At 40.8% G+C, this 20,488-nt stretch overlaps 1 protein-coding gene across 1 annotated transcript in view; it reads right to left on the minus strand.

The window, feature by feature from the left end:
• Positions 1-210: 210 nt before the first annotated feature.
• SDC2 (syndecan 2) overlaps positions 211-20,488 on the minus strand; it is a 97,931-nt gene continuing 77,653 nt past the window's right edge. Inside the window, 4 exon segments of the mRNA XM_077808925.1 lie at positions 211-374; positions 1,874-2,018; positions 4,945-5,078; positions 17,225-17,336. Coding sequence (XP_077665051.1) covers positions 211-374; positions 1,874-2,018; positions 4,945-5,078; positions 17,225-17,336 — 555 coding nt within the window.

Consider the following 20,488-nt stretch of genomic DNA (forward strand, 5'->3'; position numbering starts at 1 on the left):
ACCACTGTTATTCACAGAACACGGCAAATGTTAAGTTTTCATTTTACATTTTTTTTAAAGGAATACATGAAAAGTTTTAAATACAATGGGATTTTATCATAAAGGTGCCATAATGGCTCTTTAAAGAAAAAAAGATCTTCATTATTCTATGCAAAAGCTTTATTTAAAAGAGTTCAGTGATCTCATAAATAGAGACACTAAGTAGGAATTTTATGCATAAAACTCCTTAGTAGGTGCCTTTTGATAGGCAGCACTGGATGGTTTACGTTCACCAAGGTCGTAGCTGCCTTCATCCTTCTTCCTCATGCGATATACCAACAGCAAGATAAGGAAAATTGCGAAGAGAAAGCCAATAACTCCACCAGCAATAACAGCTGCAATAAAATGAATAAACATTCACAATATGCCAAAATAAGACCCGTAGCTCCAAATTTGTTTTCCAATATAGCAAACAACTAGTAAATATTTTGTATCCTTTTAAAATTTAAAAAACTGGCTCCAATTAAGTCACAATCTTGATTGGCTTTTTTAGAAATCATTGTAAATAGATTTTTAAACAGAAAAACATTTCAGTAGTTTTGTTTAAAAGTCAAAGACACAATACGGCCCATAGTTCTAAAGGAATTAAAAAGTACAGCTCAAAGTAGTAATATTTTTAGTTAATAAAAAGTTAATAATGCTCCCAGAGCATAGCAACAACATGATCAAATGTAACTATAAAATCTTAGCTGCTTCTGAACTTACTTTTAACAAAGGGAAGTAACTTTTCTAACACTGAAATTACATATAATTTATTCTTGATTACTACTCTGTTTTACCAAGGAAGAAATTGATTCATGCCACGTCTCCTTCAGTCTGTTACACCATGACCTAAGCCTAAAATACATTTCTTGATGATAAACATTGTATCCCTTTCATGTAGCCCAAAAATGAGGACATTTCATTTGTCATGTATTTGCCACCGTGCACAAACTAACAATTCAAACTACACTTATCAAAATGAATATTTCCACTGGATATGCTATGTCAATGCTAGTTTTCTTTTATCCAAACCCCTTCAGCTTCAGGGAAATTCAGATCCAGAATTTTGTGGCTTGAGCTCATGTCCATGGCTCAAACACCATCCCCTTTTTGGTATATGCCACAAAAATAAATGCACTTCCAGAACAGTTTGGATGCCAAATTTCAACCGTTAGTAGGATTTCACAGTTATAAATTCCTGGAAATCAGTGCCGATTATAAGAAAAACAGTACAGCTATACTAGTGTGACACTATCTGGTGCTGCTCTGCTATAAGCTACACAAAATGAGGGGCCAGCTTGTCTCTCCCTGGTCCACACATGGAGATAACCCTCCATACACAGACATCCCTGCTTCTCAGTGGAAAGAGAGGTTGGAGCTTCCTCCAGGACATCATCTCCCCTGCCCCCCAAACAGCACTCAAGAAGGATAGAGCCTGCCAGGAGGAGGGACTGAAGGTCAGGCAGGTTGGGCACAGATCTTTGCCCTACAAGTTATCATGGAAACCCAAGTTCAAATTGCAATTCTCCCTTCCTGGGTTGTGAAAGCTAAGAATCCCCAGGAGGAAGCACTGAACTTCTGGGGGATGGAATACCTTGCAAATAATCAGCAAAAGGGTAGGCTATAGATTAAATAACTCTGGGTGAAGCCCATCTAATTCTTCACAAAGGAATACTGGCTGCTCTGCAGAAACATATAATCCTCAGGGACCCCACAGCAATGTGGAGGGTAATACCTTGGGCACAATATGAATTTTGATGTTTATATTATTCTGCAGGTAGCATCTTTGTATTTTCTACATTTTTTTCATATTACCTTGTGATAAAAGAGGCCCTAACTAGCTGCTCCTTACCTGCAAGTACTTCTGTTCTCTGAAAGAGGTTTTCTGAGTGCTTCTCAGTAAATACGTCAGTGTCATCACCTGGGTCGTTCTTATTTTTGTTAGCGTTAGAGTTAGTCTTGTGAATTTTCTCTTTGTCATCAATTTCTTCAGGTGACTATAGTACATTTAAAAAAGCAATGATCACATTTCAAAAATGTACATTTCTGCACTTTAAATGGTACTTCTTTAGCCTACATAGTCAGAAAATCGTATCTAAACATGCACATTCCAACACAAAAAAACAAAGTAGAGAAGCAGTAGTAAATTTATATAAAACTGATACAGTCATCATTTTGTTGAAACATGAAACCTATACCTATAAGATCTGTGCAATTATATTTTCCACATCTGTAAAAGTGCATTGAGTTAAGTCACAAGATGAAAAGTCCTAAATGCCCACAGAATTACTAAACATAAAAAACTAAAGTCAATGAAAACGCTACATCTGTTCAGTGGTCACATCACGGTGACATCAGCATTCAGCATCTATATTGCTTTGATTCTCAGACATCATTCTCCTGGACAGGTTATCCTGATGAAACCGATCAGCAACAAAAATGCAGTTTCACTGAAAAGCCAGTTAGGAGGGACAGCTAACCGCAGGGAAGGTAGAGTAAAAATACAGCAGGATTTACAGACAGTACAGAATTTGGCAGAAATCAATACAGTGTGATTTAATAAAGATAGATGAATGTGCTTTACATGGGGAGAGAGAATATTATCCACATGTATGAAACAAGAGACTGAAAGTTAGCAAACAAAATGGATTATATGCTGATAAACAAAGTAATCATGGGTGTGTAAATACTAGCCCCCCCAGCATTATAATAGTGATAATATTGTAATAAAATGTATCAAAGATATTACATGCAAGACCAAAGAATTATTAGTCGTCTTTGTAGAACACCTGTGAGGTTACATCTGACATACTACAGGCAGTTTGAGGTTCCACCTTGAAGTTAGAATTTAAAAGAGGCAACTAGTGATGAAAGATGTAGAAAACATGATTTATGAAGAGAGAACAGAGTCTGTACAGTCTAGAGAAAAGACTGAGTCTTTATGATAATCCCTCACGTATTACATAGGCTAGCAAGAAGGAAGTAGTAGTCAAAGCACATTTTTACAAAAGCAGGAAAGGTCTAAAATGAGGCAAGAGGACAGAATAATTAGTAATCACTATCATAGTGAGGTCAATGAAACTTCATTAAGAAGACCATGGAGTCACCATTACTGGAGACTGACTCAACAAACAAGATTATTATATATTTATTACTTGTATTACCATAGCACCTAAGAGGCCTAGTCATGGACCACTGAGCTAATGTGATTCTGCAGAAAGCTATGAGTAATATTCTGCAAGGATACAGAAAGACAGACTAGATCATTCAAGAGGACCTTGTTTTCAGAGCATTCAAATAATACCAAGCCTCAACTCCTGATAATTAGTGGTACTGTGAGACACCCCTTTTTCACTGAGTGATAAGGGAGCAAATTTTAATCTTTCCCTCAGATTTAGAAGTCTGTCAGCTAGTTTGTCTTTGGAATGGATCTATAACCTGAAACAGCAGCATATAAAGATCAGTCTTCTCTATTCCACACTTATACACCAATAAAGGAAGATCAAGCTTTTGGTCCTCTTCTTTGAGCCCCTTCACAGAGCTATCTTTCCCTTCCCTGCTTTTCTCTGTATCACGCAGTCTCCATGTAAATACTTTAATAGTAAGTGCAATTATCTCTTTCCAAGAGTATTTTCCACATTGCTTTCAATATTTTTTAAATTTTATTGTCCATACACAAAACACCCAAGCACAGAAATAAGCTATTAAAACATTAGCAAAATCTTTTCAACGTACAGAAACTAATTGAACTGGTTATTTTATCGTTTTCCTAACAGCTGTATATGTGATTAGCTCTTCTTTTTTGAAAGAAACATTCATACTCAAAGCTTCTGCCCCATGGTTTAATAAGCACTGGATTCAGCATGCCCAAGCATACCTATTAACAATGGTTTTAATAATCTTATTTTTGCATGACCTTCTTTATATTTTATTTTACTTTTTTCCTCCCTCTATACAAAGAATAATAGATAGTGTCCTTCTGTAAACTGACAGGCTGACAGCCCTCACAACCAAAGGGAAAGATGCTCAAAAGTGTCTAGACATACCTTGAAAAGGGTCTGATATGCAGAGCACGTGCCCTCTGTAAATCAGATCCTCTTCAACATGTCAAGTTAGGCACCCAAATCACGAGCCAGTTTGGAAAATATTGAGACTCTCCAGCCACAGAAGATGTATAGGATGGGCAGCAACAGCACAAACTTCCCCATAGTACTAGGCCAACAAGTCTCGGATCTAAAAGACCATCTCTAAGCACGAAGGAGCAGTTCTTGTCACAAGCATTCAATCCTGGCATCTCTGGTACTTCTTTCAGCATGTGTCTCGCTTATAATAGTGGTTCTGTGATGTGAATACTGTCAACTATTGTTTTACCCATTGTCATCTACATTGTTTTCTACCTGTGTGCCAGTGGAACTGGTGAATGACATAGTAAGCACTGCAAAATACCATGTTAGAATTTTAAGGATGGCATTTTCCTCAAGAGAAACCTGGAGAAAAGCACAAAAGGTACCACAAAAACGAACAAGATTATCCTTTTTATGGGCGAGTGAGGGGAGGCAGCTTAATACATGGCTTATTTAGCAACCCTTTCGGAGACGTAATAAGGTTAAGACTATATTTCATGTTCACATATACCTATGTGTTCATGAGAAGATGTGCTGTCCTGGTTTTGATACTCTTCTTGGAAGTGAAATCCAGAGTTGGTACACTGGCTTTATACTGGGAATTAGAAGCTCTATGGCCAGCTCTACATTTAATTTAACAGAGTGTAGTAATATTAGGTAAGGTTTTTATGATTATTATAGGCATAACCATTCACCAAGTATGTTTTCAAATAACCTTTTAAGGCATACAGAATTATGTTTGATTAAAACCATGTAAAAAGTATTACTCTGCTGCAGTAAAAAGAAATTGCCCACAAACCTTGGTTTGTGCAGGAATCTTGGTCTGTGTTTTCAGTGTAGTCGTCTCAGCTTTAGGCGCATCACTAGTTGATGGTATCTTTGGAAGTGTTCTAGACGTTGCTATCACGGTGTTACCTTCATCTTCTTCCGCTCCTAAAACAAAACAATGATGTTCAGGAAATCTCTGCACGAAAATCATCCGTATGCATTACATTTTGACTGTAGTAGAGTTCCGATCAATAAAAATAAATGATGTTCTGCCCACGATTATTCATAAAAACTTTGCTTTGCCACAAAACATTTGAGATAAACGGCTACAATCCACTGTAGTTACCAAAATGTTTCTGCCATTCTCTATGTCAGTTACCAGGCTTTTAGAGTTTAAAACCCTCTGAATATTTTTTTTAAAAGAAAAGAAGAGAGCTTTCAGAATACAGATATAGAATATAAGATGTAAAGGTCTGAATGAGAAGAAAGGTCATCCCAGAATGACTTCTTGGCAGATAGATGAACTGACTGACAACCTGAAAGTCAGACGGAAGTTTGGATCCCATGACCAAGAACTATCTGGTTTCAGCATTGTAAGGAACGGGTTCATACCACACAGTAATTAAGTACAAGGGTATTGGATTCAAGAAAAGCAAAAGTGAAGGAATTAAAAAAAAAATAAATTCTAACTTGCAATGTAGTATATTAAAATCCACCACTCTGAAAGAACGTTAAGGGAATTCTAAAACAACACCTTAATTAAGGCATAGACAATTCCTCTGAAAAAGACTGCATGAAATATGTTGTCAATATGGGGCTTCATGAAGGACTGGTCAAATATTTGAAAACAATATCCTGTAAAGAAAAAGAAGAGGGGAAAAGCATCCAGTAAGAAAAGGTATCCACGCTTACCTAAAAATTTCCCTGCTTAAAATAATACGGTCCATAGATACACTACAATAAGTACTTCAGCCCTCTTGCAGCTTAAGGGCAGAATCAGGCCTGTAATACATGGGCAGCAGGGGATTGTCCCACCCCCGGAATGTCCCTCCAGTTAAGAAAACTTCCGTAGCTAAATTAATTCCAATTCTACTTACTTAAATTACAGAATGTGATAAATACACTTTGAGAAATACATTCCTACTAAATTCTACCTGACAACAAACCCAAAACCTCGAATATCAATTTTCATCTCTATTCCGGATGATCCATTTGTCTCCAGCGTAGGCTGGATTTTTGGACCTTATTACTGAAAAAGAAAGGAATTTTTCAGGTAAGCATTGATGTATTTTCATAATCTTCTTTGTGCTAAGGTCCGCAGATCTGTTATGATAGTATTTTCGTAGCCGAGTGCCTCCAGGGTGGGAAGCAGGATCATCCTTTAAATATGGACACCCAAAACAAGGTAGATTATATAAAAATATCATCTTCTTCTCTCCCTAGTACTTTGGCCTGGAGAAGACTTCTGCCAAGAGAAAGGGACGTTGACTAAGATTGGATGGTCAATATGCATAATTTGGTTACCTAGTTGCTGTCTAGCAGATCTCAATACAGGAAACATGATTCTTTTGATTTGAGACTGTCAGTGCTCCTAAGGAGTGAACTTTCATGCTTAACTGGAGGACTATTTCCTGATTTTACTTATGGAATTAATGTTAGGATACCTGTGAGGACTACTTGTCTGAATTAACAGTACAATACTGGGCCTCATTAGAGAAAGCTCCCAAATTCAACTACCCCTCCCCCCATCTGATTGGAAATAGCAGCCATCAGGCGGCCTACTCTAATGGATAGGAAGTATGACAACACTGTCTGCCTGGGTTTCATCTGGGTAGTGCACTAAAGGAACAGAATGAAGTTATTCTCTGTGACCTGACAGGGATGGAATAAGGTTGATGCCCTAAGGAATCCAACAGTGGTCCGGATGTGCTTCCCATTCTAGGAGGGATGTATCAATCACCAGAGTCTTGGTGGGGAGAATTAAGGGAATAGTACTCCCCCTTTCCAGTTCAGTGAGGAAAGGGCTTTGGGAGGAATTTGCATAGATACGGCATACGAGATGATGTCCGCTTGATAGTTCACCAACTTCAGCAAGTTTTACATACAACGTAGATGTAGTCTGGCATGCTGCATGATGAACGTACAGGAAGCCACACATTCAAAGAGACTTGAGCAAATTCTCACCAACGTGCATAGTTGATTTGGCAGCTGGCAGATGAGAGCGGTCATGCGTTTAAATCTGTCTTGTGACAGGTAAGCTCTGGCTGTCGTGGAGTCTGTCACTGCCCCTATAAACTCTAATCTATGTGTAGGGTTGTGACCATGGTGCCTGGATGAGCCACGCTGAAGATGCCAACTCAGGGCAGACTGCAAGAAATAGGACAGACGATATCCAAGACTGGTGATTTATTCTATAATTAGATTTACCAAGCCAATAACAAAGCAGCTTCTGTAATACCACACTGGTTAACCAGAAGCCAATTACAGTCCCCTTTAGGCAATCCAGCCTTTGGCACCTATCTAAACATCCAAGTATAATACAGTGACGGGTTAGTAAAAACCTTATTTGCCATACTTAAATTTCTACCAATCCCAAAGGACCAGATACATTGCGCACCAGGTCAATGAATATTTCAGAGCTCACCCAAATACATACTTTCTGCCAATCCTTATTAACTAAACCTAAGATTTATTAATAAAAGAAAAGCGAGTTATATATGGTTAAGAGATCAATATACATACAAATACAAAAGTCCTTAGGTCAGATTCATAGCAGAGATGGTGAGGTTGCTGATTTGTAAGAGTCTTTCTGGAATCAATTCTGAAGGTTAGAATCTAATAGGCAGTCCAGGTATACAGTTAAAGTTCTTCCATGAGAATTCCAGGGTGATCCAGGGTTCACCTGGAGGCCTCAGTTTTTAGGGTTTAGACCTTCCCTGTTAAAGTTTAAGATGACCTGAGATGAAAAGGATCATGCCCAAAGCTTCCTTTATAGTTGAAGCAAGCTGGGTGCTCACAGGTAACTCTACCATGTGGGCTTTGATGAAAGTGAACTGACAGTCTGATCTCTATTCAATGGGTTCTTTCTCAAACAATACAGTTAACAATAGCCATTCAAACTATTAAGACAGTTCACAAGTAGTTTACTATGGGGAATTACAAGCTTCCAGGAGAGATTAGGACAATAATATTCTGACACCACAAGTTCCATATAAATAATAATATCCCCTTTTGATCTCCAAGTCAATAGAATACAGTAATGAAGCATTACGAGACAGGAACAGGATTTAGCATCTATAGGCTAATTAGATCACATTATTAGATTTCTAATAGGATGCAGGTAAAAAGACATATTTAGCACTTACTCTTCGATTCTCGAACAATACAGGCAAACATGTTAAAGATTCTAGTCTACTCAACATGGCTTTGATGACTATCTACAAGAAATGGCCCTGATAAACCACTGCAATATCATTTTGATATGTTCTTAAGGGTTTCTTTACAGGTCAGCCAGCTTGCTGACTGTTTAACCTTCACTGGCCCAGCGTTACAGGAGTAAAAAGATTTCTCTGTGTAGATCTTCAGCCTTAACTTGAGGAGTCTGAGAATTTGATGACCCGAACCTCCACTTGCTAAGGTGACTTTACTCAAATCAGCCAATTGTGGAGGTATTGGTACACTATTAGCTCTTGTTTTTGGAGATGAGCTACCACCATTACTAGGCATTTGATGAAAACTCCTGATGTAGCTGATACTCCAAAGGGTAGTACCTTGTGTGGTGATAATGTGCTTGTCCCACCAGTAACCTCAGGGACTTCCTGTGAGCAGCATGGACAGAGACATGGAAGTAAGTATCTTGCAGGTTGAGAGTTGCAAACCAGTCCTGTGTGTTAACGATGGAATTATGGAGGCAAAGGTTACCACTTTGAACCTGAAGCAACAAAAAAAGGCATAAAGTCTCCACAAGTCCAGGATAGGGCACCATCCCCCTTTTTCTTTGGGATTAGGAAAATAGAAACTGTATGGGAATCCCTCCCATACTGTAGTGGAACTTCTTCTACTGCCCTTAAAGTGAGAAGGGATTCCACCTCTTGAAGCAAAGTCTCTTGTGAGGGGGGACCCCTGAATAGAGACAGGGAAGCAGGAGGGGAGGATATGAAACTAAAGAGTTTCCCACAGAGACTGTAGAACTCAGCAGTCTGATATTATGAAATTCCACACTTCCTGAAAGAAACAGAGGTGGTGCCCAAATGGGGGGGAAGGAGAATTGAAGGTTCTGTAGACTGGTAGTGCACAACCCTCAACCAGCCTGACAAAAGGGGTGCTTGGAAGTGGTCACAGCATGAGAGATCACTGATGTAGAGGCCTGAAGTCTTCTCCTTTGAACGCATTGACATCTCTTCGGAGGCTCGGTGGACCTCTAGTGGTAGAAAGTACTGGGGGGATGGTCTCTGCCTGGAACATGAAGGTCTTCCGTGCTTCCTTCTAGGAGCTGCTATAAATACTCCTTGTGAATGCAGAATAGCCTGGGAGTCCTTCAGTGAGTGAAGAGAGTCAACCATCTTTCAGTTAAAAAAAGTTCAGAGCCCTCAAAGGGGAAGTCTTCAATCGGATACCTGATGCCAGGATGTTCTCCTCAGGACAATGAAGGTTGCCATGAACCACAGTGCATCTAAGGAGGCCTGCAGACACATTTTAGCTATCTACTGCCCCTCAGAAATCAGGGACTTGAACTCCTCAGGCTCTAGAGGCAGCCTGTCGGCAAACTCAGCTTTTCTGCCAGTTGAGATACTCATACTTTGCAAAGAGCGCTTGGTAGCTAGCAATTCTTAATCTGAAACTGGCGGATGGACCACTCTTGCTGCCAGGGCTTTTCAGCTCTTTATCTTTTGGTGTCAACTTTGTTTCCTTCTTGAGCTGCTTCAAGGGAACTTGGCATGGTGTGGGTTTTAGAACTGGTTGGAAAATGCTGGAGTTGTTGTAGTGAAATGTGTTGCCAAATCTATTACAGATGCAATGAAAATTTTGCCAAAATACAAGCAGATTATCCACTGGAAACCTGCTAGCATTTCAGGGTCTGCTGCTCCAGCAGGAAGCCTGCTAGCCCTCTGGACCCCAATCTGCAACCAGGGCTCTATGGGAGCAGGAAGCCTGAGGTCTGTCCATTCTCATCTTGTTCACCACCTTTAATGTTAGGGGCACTGGGAGAAATGTATACAAAAGTCCTTTCATCCAAGTTAAGAGGAAGGCATCTTCTCGCGTGTGAAGGCCCTTTCACCCCTTGAACAAAACTTCTTGTTGGTGATGGTGGTGAAGAGGTTCACCTCTGGAAACCTCAAGGTCACAAATATATGGCTGAAAGTCCTAGAATCCACCTCCCACTCATAATCCTTGGACAGTCACCTGCAGAGAGAGTCAGCACTCATGTTCTGAATGCCTGGAAAATGTCTTGCCAAAATGAGGATATGATTAACTATGCACCAATTCCATAGCTGTATGGCTTCAGCACTAAGAGAAGGGCATATTGCTGCCTCTTGTCAATTTATGTAAAACATGGAAGCTATGTCATCTGTCATAATTTTGATAGAGTTGCCCTTGATTAAAGCAAGAAAGTGAAGGCATTCCTGTCTGCCCTGAGCTTCATAAGGCTGATGTGCAGACCTGGGCCAACAGTCTGCTCTGAACAGTGAGAGTCCCTATATGTGTCCCCCCACCTTCAGCCCAATGAAGATACATCTGTTATGGTAATGGATGGGAGTGGCTGAATAAAGGGGATGCCTGCACAGATGTTGCAAGAATCCTTCCACCAGTTGAGGGAATCTTTCATATGAAACTTGTCTGTCTAGACTTGTTTGGTAGATAGACTGTTTTTGGTCACCCATGGAAACAATTAAGGCATAACCTTGCATGACTTGTTACAAAGCTGCAAGCTGTCACGTACTCCAAATGTTGGAGACATTTTCTCATGAAGGTCTGTGGGCTCATTTGAATCCTCAGATCAGAATCTGATAGTGTCATGAACCTGTCCATGGGAAGGTAGGCCCTGGCTGTTATAGCATCTAGGGATGCCTCTATGGATTCTATTCTCTGCACAGGAAGCAACACAGACTTCTCAATTTTGGAGGTTGAGACCTAGCCTGAGGAACAGGGTCACGGCTGTCAGTATAGTTGAAAGAACCTGGTCATAAGACTGTTCCTTCATCAGCCAACTGTTGAGGTATGTAAAGACTATCGCCACTGCACGAAGAGGTGGTGACCACTGCCCAAACTTTAGAAAATACTCTCAGAGCAGAGGTAAGCCCAAATGGGAGAACCCAGTATTGGAACTGATCCTGACCTATCACAAAATGAAGGTAGAGCTGGGTGAATTACAATATGGAAATACACATCCTGCAGATCAAGGGCTGAAAACCAAGCCCCTAGCTCCAATGAAGGGACTACAGCTGCAAGAGTGAGCATCCTAAACTTTTGTGCTCTCATAAAGTTGTTTAGCTCTAAAACAGGGTTTGATTTTCTGTGTCAACAAGTGATTGTAAGAGGGGTCCCTGAAGAAAGACAGGGAAATGGGTGGGGTGGACGAAGGGAGGCAAAAAGAATGGAGTAGCCTGATTTTATAATCTCCAAGACTCAGTAATAATTTGCTCAAGAAGGAAGGTGGAGAACTGTTGCACCTGGAAGCCCAAAAAGTAAAGACAATTCAGACCCTCGACCAGCCTGTCAAAACTGGTGTTTTGACAATGATGAAGGCTGTGTGGTTAGGCCAGATATAGGGGTTGATCTCTTTCTCTGGAATCTAGTTTTTTTCCTTAGGGGCGCTGTACATCTTTGAAACACAGGGAGCTGGATTGGGGGTGGGGGCGGGGATTTCTGGGCTGTTTGGGATCTACTATATCTCAGTTTGTTTACAGCTCTGTAGATCCCAAGAGGTTTCAAGGTGGCCCTGGAGTCCTTCAAAGTATGTAGAGACTTGGCCACAATGAGTTTCAAGCTATCAAAGGGAAGGTACTCAACTGTACTTTTGGATCTCCCTGGGGAACACAGAGAGCTGGACCAAAGATGCCCGCCGCATGACAACTGGCAGTACCAGCAGCATCCATAGAAGCCTGTAAGAACATTCTAGTGAGCAGCTAGCCTTCTGCTATAATGGTCTGAAAATGCTCATGATGCTCAGTTAGAAGGTGTTCAATAAATGACTGAAACTTAAGAGCCGTTCGTGTGATTATACTATCCCATTAGAGCCTAGTAATTAGCAATCCTAAACTGCAGGGTCACTAAGGAGTAGCTCTTGTGTCCAAAAAGGTCAAGACATTTTTGGGCTTTGTCATACAGCATTGACTAAGTGTGATGCTGCCTTCCATGTTCATTGACAACTTCAATGACCAATAAGTTAGGAGAAGGGTGGGAAAATAATTCAGAATCCTTGAATGGGATACAGTATTTTTATCAGCCCGCTGATAAGTGCGTGGTACCATTGCTGGAATTTGCCAGACAGTCTTGGCAGTATCCAAAAGTGCCTCATTAAATGGGCAGGGTAACTTGAGCAGACAATGCTGCCTGTATAATATCCAGCAGCTTGTGTTATGACTCCTTGACCTCTTCAAAGGGTATCTGTAAAGAATCTGCCACCTATTTTACCAAGTCTTGAACTGCTTACAGTCATTAGCCAGAGAGAGTGGGAGAGTCATGACAGTGTCATGAGGGGCAGATGAGATATCGGTCTGCAGCCTGAGCTCCGGCTCCTCAAATGTTTCCTCCTACTGTTCAGGTAACTGAGGAGAAAGAGATGGGAAGGGGACTGTCAGTCTCTGCAGTTCCAGCAAGCGAGGCTAGAATCTCTAGAGAATTGTTGACAATATGGTCACTGAGGGGAACCACATGGAATAAGGGGTGGCATCTATGGCTGCTCATACACCCAGGAAGGCCTTCATAATGTCTCCCCCAAGCATCTTCTCTTTCTTTGTAGCTGTCAGAAAGAGGTGAACAGGAGAACCTGGTCAGATATTTGAGAGACGTGCTCCTCATCATCATCCACAGGAAGAGCTTCACCAGAAAGTGGTGGTGAATCAGGCAGTAGCAGAGAAAGGTGCAATTGTGGTAATTGTGCAGATCTCAGTACCAAAAAGGGCTTAGTACCCCTCAATAGGGGAGACTCCAGTTCCTCTGACACAGATAGGTCCCCGAAGTTCCTACATTCCGGTGATACCAGATGAACTAATGGTATCAAGGTGAAGATCTATTTAGGCAGGCCTCTGGAAGAGGAAGCAGATGGTATAATTTGAGGCAAAAATAGGCTGAGGTGGCCACTTAGCTCTCTGAGGTACCAAGGGCCCCACTATGTTGGGTACTGGAGGCTGGAGTGTGTCTGTCAGTACTGGTTTGCTGAGAGCAGACTGTCTCTCCCTAATGCCTTGATCATGTCCTGACATTATCAAAGATGTTTTAGCTACTGGAGTGTGGCTGGAACCATGGCTTTTAGAGGAGCCCAGAGACTTGGCTGTGCCATCACTCCCAGGGGAGCCTGGAGACTCAATGGTACTGGGCTGAGAACCCAAAGGCTCAGAGATAGTCAACTTATGAGGAGACTTCAGTCTTTTTGGTGAGGGTTCTTTATGAGGCGATCCAGAGTTCCTTTTCTTAGAGCCCCTTTCAGAGATCTCTAAAGTTTTTACTTTAGAAGGTCTAAGGGAATGTTAAGCTGAGGATGTAGGAAGCTGAGGAAGAAACATTTGAATCCTGGTGATCTTGGCATACTTCCCCACGAAGGGGGTGGGGACAGAGAATTGAAAGGACAAACAAAAAATCCTCAAAAACAATGCTCTATAAAAACTAACTCTAACTATAAAACACCAAACTAATCTAATCTCTAATGCTAACATACTAGCCCAGGCACGCTTGACCGACAAAAGCAGTTATACTGAATATTCCACCTCAGGCCAAGGTGGCTGAAAAGGAACAGAGGGCAATTTACCCGCACAGCCCTCTGTAACCTTAGTGCAGTGCAGGAGGATGTGTAGAGTGCATGCATGGGATGAACACTGAAAATCTCCGATTAAAGGTGCCCGGCATGCACGCGCAGCCAAAGTGGAGTATCCATAGGGCCACCACTCAAAGAACTTTTCAGCACCATGGAGAGCAACAACAACTTCGACTCTGTTGTAATCTGCAGATCCCCTGGTACTGTGTATGATCTCAGAACAGAGACAGCGTGCTAAAATAAGTGGTGCAGAGGTTCATAATGCCCAAGTAATCAACACCAAATGTGATGGTGCTATAGCACATGGTGACAAATGAGATGTCAGTAACGGAGGTAATTATATTCAGTGTCCAAGACAATATTGGAAGTCCAGTATTGTGCTCCTTCAGGCCTCCAGTGGTACCCATTTCAGTCCCTGAAGTCCACTCTTCTTGGGTTGATCAGTTGAAGGGAATCTGTCCTTGTGGTTTTCAGAGAAACATGCTGCCCTACCAGAATCCATAGTAGGACAGGTTTAGAAGTAGCAATTCAGGAGCTAGCTGATCTGGAGCTCACTAGGTATTTTCTGGACTTGGCCCCATTGGTCCAGGAAAGGGTCTTGCCCATCCAGCGCTGATGTGGGTTGCATAGACCTGTCTAGTAAGGACAAGGGGTGGGGGGAAGGTGTATATGCATGCCCAGAGGAATCAGAATGTCTATGCCCTGGTCTTTCGGCACTGATCTGCTAGGCTGCAATCTGTGAAGCTGAGCATGGGAACCATGCACTGAAGTTCTGCCCTGTTGCACTCTGAGGGTGAAGAGAGGAAACAGCACCCGCCTAAGTACTAGCCTCTGCTGAATCAGGGAGCAAGCCACATGCCAGGCAATGCGCATAGCCATTTGACTGGTCTTCACTAAGTCACACACATTATTACTTACGGGTATAATAGTGTGTGTGTGCACACAGCTAAGTGGCTGGTTTTTGATTTACTGAGAATTTCAGTAAAACGTGGACTCTAATAAACTTTCCCCATATAATGAACCAGCACAGGGCAGCTTTCCTTGGGTCATATTTTCTAGTATTAGTACTTACTTTCTTCTCTGTAATTTTTGGACTACTTATCTTTAATCACATGCACTTATTAAAATATTTATATTTTTATATGATATTTATATTATATTAAAATGGTTTGCAGTACTGTTGAAGCCATGTTGGTCCCAGGATATTAGAGAGACATGGTGGGTGAGATAGTATCTTTTATTGGACCATCTTCTGTTGGTGAAAGAGACACACTTTGAGCTTACACAGAGCACTTCTGGCCACACAGTCTCTCTGTAATGCAAATGTAATTCATACAATATAACTTTCCTTGCCTACATTTGATTACATCTGTCCAAAAGGCCTCAAAACAGACCTGTCAGTCTGTACCTGCAACTTTATAAGGAGAAATTATCACTAGTAGATTTTAGATGTTTGCAGGAGCAATCAAATACTTAGACATCTACATTTTATTTATGCACCCAATTATTTCTACTTGCAAAAATGGGGAAGAAAAGAAGAGGCAGTTTTAAATACTGTCATGAAAATAGTCACATAGGTTGAAGCAAACACTGAACCAAATTAGACTTCCTAAAATATTCTCTTTCTTAAAAAGTTGCCTGTCCTAGCAACCTGTGAGCATGAACACCAAAGAAAGAAACTGCACAAATTTCAAGGTCGACTGGCTACTGCAGTAGCAAGTCTGCATTAAGCAAAGTTCTTCCTTTAGCTGAGTCTGGATCAGATACAAAGCGTAAACAGCCACTTACTGTATCTAAGCTCAACTACGGTGCTGTCGAGAAGTATGAAAGCATATAACTAGAGTTGACAGTTCCCCCTACAACTCACCAGGACAACAGGAAGGTAAGGAAGAAGATCCATGTAAAAAAAGGAAATCTGATTTCATTTGTACCTTGAATTAGCAATGGATATTCTCCAGGAAAGTTTACTGCCTAACATGGAATCAGTGTATTTACTATTTCTCTGCACCACGAATGGCAATATAAGCTGCTCTCACACACCACCACGTATACTACTGGGCTGGGCCAAGGTTTGTGTGAGGGGATGCTTCTCCCTAGCAATGCAAGCAGTAGAGCTCTATCCATGCATACTCTCTGGAAAGAGTTCAAGAGGACCAGGTTTTCCGCTAGTTTGTTTGCCAGCCATGATCAAGCACGGCCATATGCTACCACAGTGCTTCAGGAAGAGAGGGAAAGCAGGCATTAAGCGGCTTAACCGCAAAAGCATGGCAAAAAGTTTAGTTCAGGTCCAACTAAATTAACAGATAAAATGTACCAATGTAACATTTAGGTTTTGTTTTAGTGTGAACCCAATACTTTCTTTTCTAAAGATCCTAGAAGCTCTAGATCAGGAAGGCCTGTCTATCTCAACTGTAGCTTTGGAAAGAGAACAAGACCAGCAGGCTCTTCAGCAGGAGAGGCACAATTCTTGGCCAGTGCTTGACAAGTATGAGTTCTGGCCCTAAAATAGCCAACAGACTGAAGACCTACTGTCAGATTTGTGGACCTTACTGTGCTGAAGAATATGAATGACATGGGTCCCCAAAACTGATCTCCATGGTACCCCACCTGACACATTTCCCACTTGGATAACCACTCCGTTGCTGGCCTTTCAACCAGTCTCCAGTTCATGTGATGTAATTTATATAGTTGACACTTAAATCAACTTGTAAAGAAACTGGGTGAGTGTCACTATGTAGAACACCTTAATTGATATCCAAATATAAATATATTCATTGCATTTCTTCTATCCACTAAATTGATGAAATTACATCAGAAAAAGCTATCAGATTTGTATGGCAATATCTAGACTTCTATTAAAAAGATGTAAATAGATTTATTAACAACATTTATCTAAATGTGTATGTGTGTGCACAAGAAAAATAAGACTGGATTAAACTAGTATCCTGCTACAAACATTTAATATCAAAGATTACGATACCCAATTAGGATTCAAATCTGCCCATGGGGGAGAGAACACCTGCCCAAATCTCTACTTTCTAAACTCTAGAAAGCTCAGCACACTATAGACAAGATACAGGGAAATTCAGTAAAATGATATAGCTATTGGACAAACTGAGTAGTAAAAGCAGAAGAACACGAAGTTAAAATATAGGGGATAAATCTGGAGAGATGCTCAGCACAATGCATGTATAGAGCCAAGTGCCCTGGACTCCCAACTAAAGCAATAATTTCAAGGTGATGAATAGCTTTCAGGTTTAGACAGACATTCTTGTACTTTCCGAAGAAGAAAAAAACGTTACAATGAGATGAAAAAATGTAAAGAGACATGTCTTACCTGAGCCGGACCCAGAAGAATAATCGTCGTCGTCAATTGGATAGACACCTGATGCTTCTTCAACAGAGCTGTTGTCGAGATACAGGTCTTTATCAGAGGTCAACTCTGCTCTCTGGAAAATAGGTAAGAACGAACCATTAAAAAGGTAGTTACTTATATAATGCAATGTTTTCCTCACTTTTATTCTTATTTTCAAAGCTGATGGTACGCTGTATATATTCCCAGAATTGTAGAAGTGTAGAACTGGCAGGGACCTCAATAGATCATCTAGTCCAGTCTCCTGTACTCAAGGCACGACTACGTAATAACTAGACCATTCCTGATAGGTGTCTGTCTAACCTGTTCTTAAAAACTTCCAGTAATGGAGATTCCACAACCTCCCTAGGTTAGAAAGGTTTCCAGTTAGAAAGAGAGGTTAAAGTCAGCAAGATGAATTGCACCTAGAAATATTGAGTAAGACAGTGTTGTTCATGGAGCATTATGATATTTGTGGTTAGACAAGAACTGTGCCCACAGAATTATGCTCAGACAAGAGGCTCTGATTCCTTAAGAACCATGTCTTTCTTAAATACTGGCTCCATCAGAATACCCATTGTCTCAGTTTTCTTGAGGTCTTCCATCAACTTTCATTATCTTTTCCAATCCTAGATGTAATGTCTCCTCACCAAAACTGATCAGGTGGTAAAATGGCTTTGATGATGAAACAAAGTACCAGTAACTTTTTTTAGGTTGACTATAAACCCCAGATTGTGAAACATTTCCACCACTTTGTACACAGCTGTTTGTGCTAGCAAAAGAGCTTTTCTGATCATTTAGAAAAGTTGCTTACTGCTAATACTACTAGCACTTCTGTGAAGATGCCAAGACAGAAAGGAAGCAAAATGTTGATTGCCAATTACAAACTGAAATTACACCTCACTGTGAATCAGTGGAAAGCATTATGCACAAAGGCGTAATACAAACCTAAGTCATGTAGTTTAATTCCAGAGTCTGTTGCTCCAGTCTGCGCCCTAAAGTTTTCTTTTGGCGTTTATTTTAGGCCTAACGATAATTATCTAGCCATTTGAGTCCAAAAGTACTTGATTGATCCCTCTTGAACTACTGAGGGACAGAAAGCAAAAAGCAGGCACACTGCTGTGCTTTTCTGTTCTGCTGGAAGCCAAAAATCTTTTAATATTCTAGTACAAATTTTTCCAGGCCTGTTTTTGGAAAACTGTGCAGCATACATTTTGGAGTTTTATTTATTTAATTTAAGGAGACTTTTGGCAACTGATTCCCCTTCCACTCTACCAAGCACCCTTTTGGCACGGTTACCTACTTTGTTACAAACTGTTCTTCAGTTTGAGCTAAAATATCAGAATCCGCCTCCTAGAGCAAAGTGCAAAGGCCAGCCTGACATGGCACAAAGATCCTTTTAGAGTAGGAGGAATCAAAACCTTGGCCTCTGTGCCTGCTCTTTCCTGGATGAAAATGCACCTAAAATTTGAGAAGGTGAGCCAATCTAGCTCTTCTCAGGATTCTTTTTACTAGGTGGGCTTATTTAGGTAAATTCTACATGAGGAAACATATCCTCTGATGAATGTTCAGAGGCTCCAGAGCTACCTGACAATTCTTCTGGAGGATCTAGGCTAGAAGAGTGCTATCTTACTTTTATTCCAGGAAGGAGGAGAGGAGTCGTACTGGACTCAAACAAGAACCATGGATTGCAACTTTTATCTGTGGAATTTGCAAATTAATTTGTGCTTAAATACAGCTTGTAGAAGACCTATTCTCAGCAGCCACTTTAATTAAATGGCATTTACTTAAAGCTGCACCAGCCAAGTGTATAAGCTGGAGGAAACAGTATGTCCTACAACCACAACTTCCTTTGCTCCAAGATGTCTCTGGGAAAGTCACCAGACTGCCATTATCCTAGATGGTGTGTGTGGGGGGGAATAAGAATCAGTTGAAGCTGCCTTTCATATAAAGGAACAAGTCTCTGTCACAAGACAGACACACATACTGCTACTGATATGATTGCCGAAGAGGAACAGATCAGTTTTCATATGTCTTTCTTTTTGATTTTTCAGCCATACCACTCTATTAAATACAAAAACCATGCAGCACAATGTAACGATTGACAACATTCGACAGTGTGAGTAGCAGAATGGAGAACGAGTAGCAAAAAGGAGAATGAGAAACAATGGAAGGTTCAGCTCATCCAAACTCCAAAGCATCTTGAAAAACATCAGCCTGTCCTGCCTATTCTGGCTCCTGCTAGGGACAGCTTGAGTGATAATCCAGCTGTCCATAGACAGAAGCCACCATGCATAAAAGACCGTTCTTCGATCTTAGAGAAAAGTGGCAGCATATTTCAAGAGAAAGTGCTGCCAATGACTATGACTAAGACTAAGCAGCAACAAATCCTGCAGCAGAAAATATACACAATATTATTAAAAAAAAAAAATCAGAAAGTACAAAAATCCAGCAGCATCAAATTGAGAATACTTAAAGATTTACCTGTAACTTTATTACATGGCAAATGTTGCCATACAAATTGGTTTCTTTTCAAAACAATCAGGTGAGAAAAACAAACACAACACTAGAGAGGATGGGAACTGGTTTGTATAAAATAAGAAACAACCCAAACTTGTGCCCAGAACTTTTAACGTTAGAAAAAGCGTGGGTAACTTATTTTTCATTTTTTATTCCCCACTTCATTTCCTGGTTCTGGCTGAAATCAGAAGCAAAAATAGTTCAATTCTGCAAGAAAAGCTGTTCTGCTAATGCTTCTAGTCTCACTGGAAGCAGGAAATATTGAAAGTCAATCACAAAAGCTTATTCTGATGAGATTTCCTGCCCAATTTTGCAGACTCCATCCAATGTTATATAAAACACTCAAACATTTGAGTGCTTTGCCAACCAAATCTTCTAATTACCATATGGCTTCCCCCACCTCCTGGAATAATATTTTGGCTGCCAATATTTTGAGGACTAGTACAGCTAGAAGCTAACGCTTTATACCATCTGAATGCAGAGAAGATGGAAAAAAGCAAAATAGTATTAAGCAGCAATTTTAACTTCATTATATTTTATTCTGCTAGTGCTAGAAATGCCAATCTAAAGCACCTTATAAATACTCAGCATTGTGGCAGGGTATACAAACCCCACCCCAGGCCAGACAGGGTTAAAGGACAGAACTGGGGCCAGGTAGCCCCACCCCTTCAGCCCTGCAGAGCACACGCCAACTGGGTTGAAAAAGGAGCAGTCATGCTCAGAAGTGGG

This window comes from Eretmochelys imbricata, chromosome 2 (genome assembly GCF_965152235.1).
Source record: "Eretmochelys imbricata isolate rEreImb1 chromosome 2, rEreImb1.hap1, whole genome shotgun sequence".
Classification (NCBI taxonomy): Eukaryota; Metazoa; Chordata; order Testudines; family Cheloniidae; genus Eretmochelys; species Eretmochelys imbricata.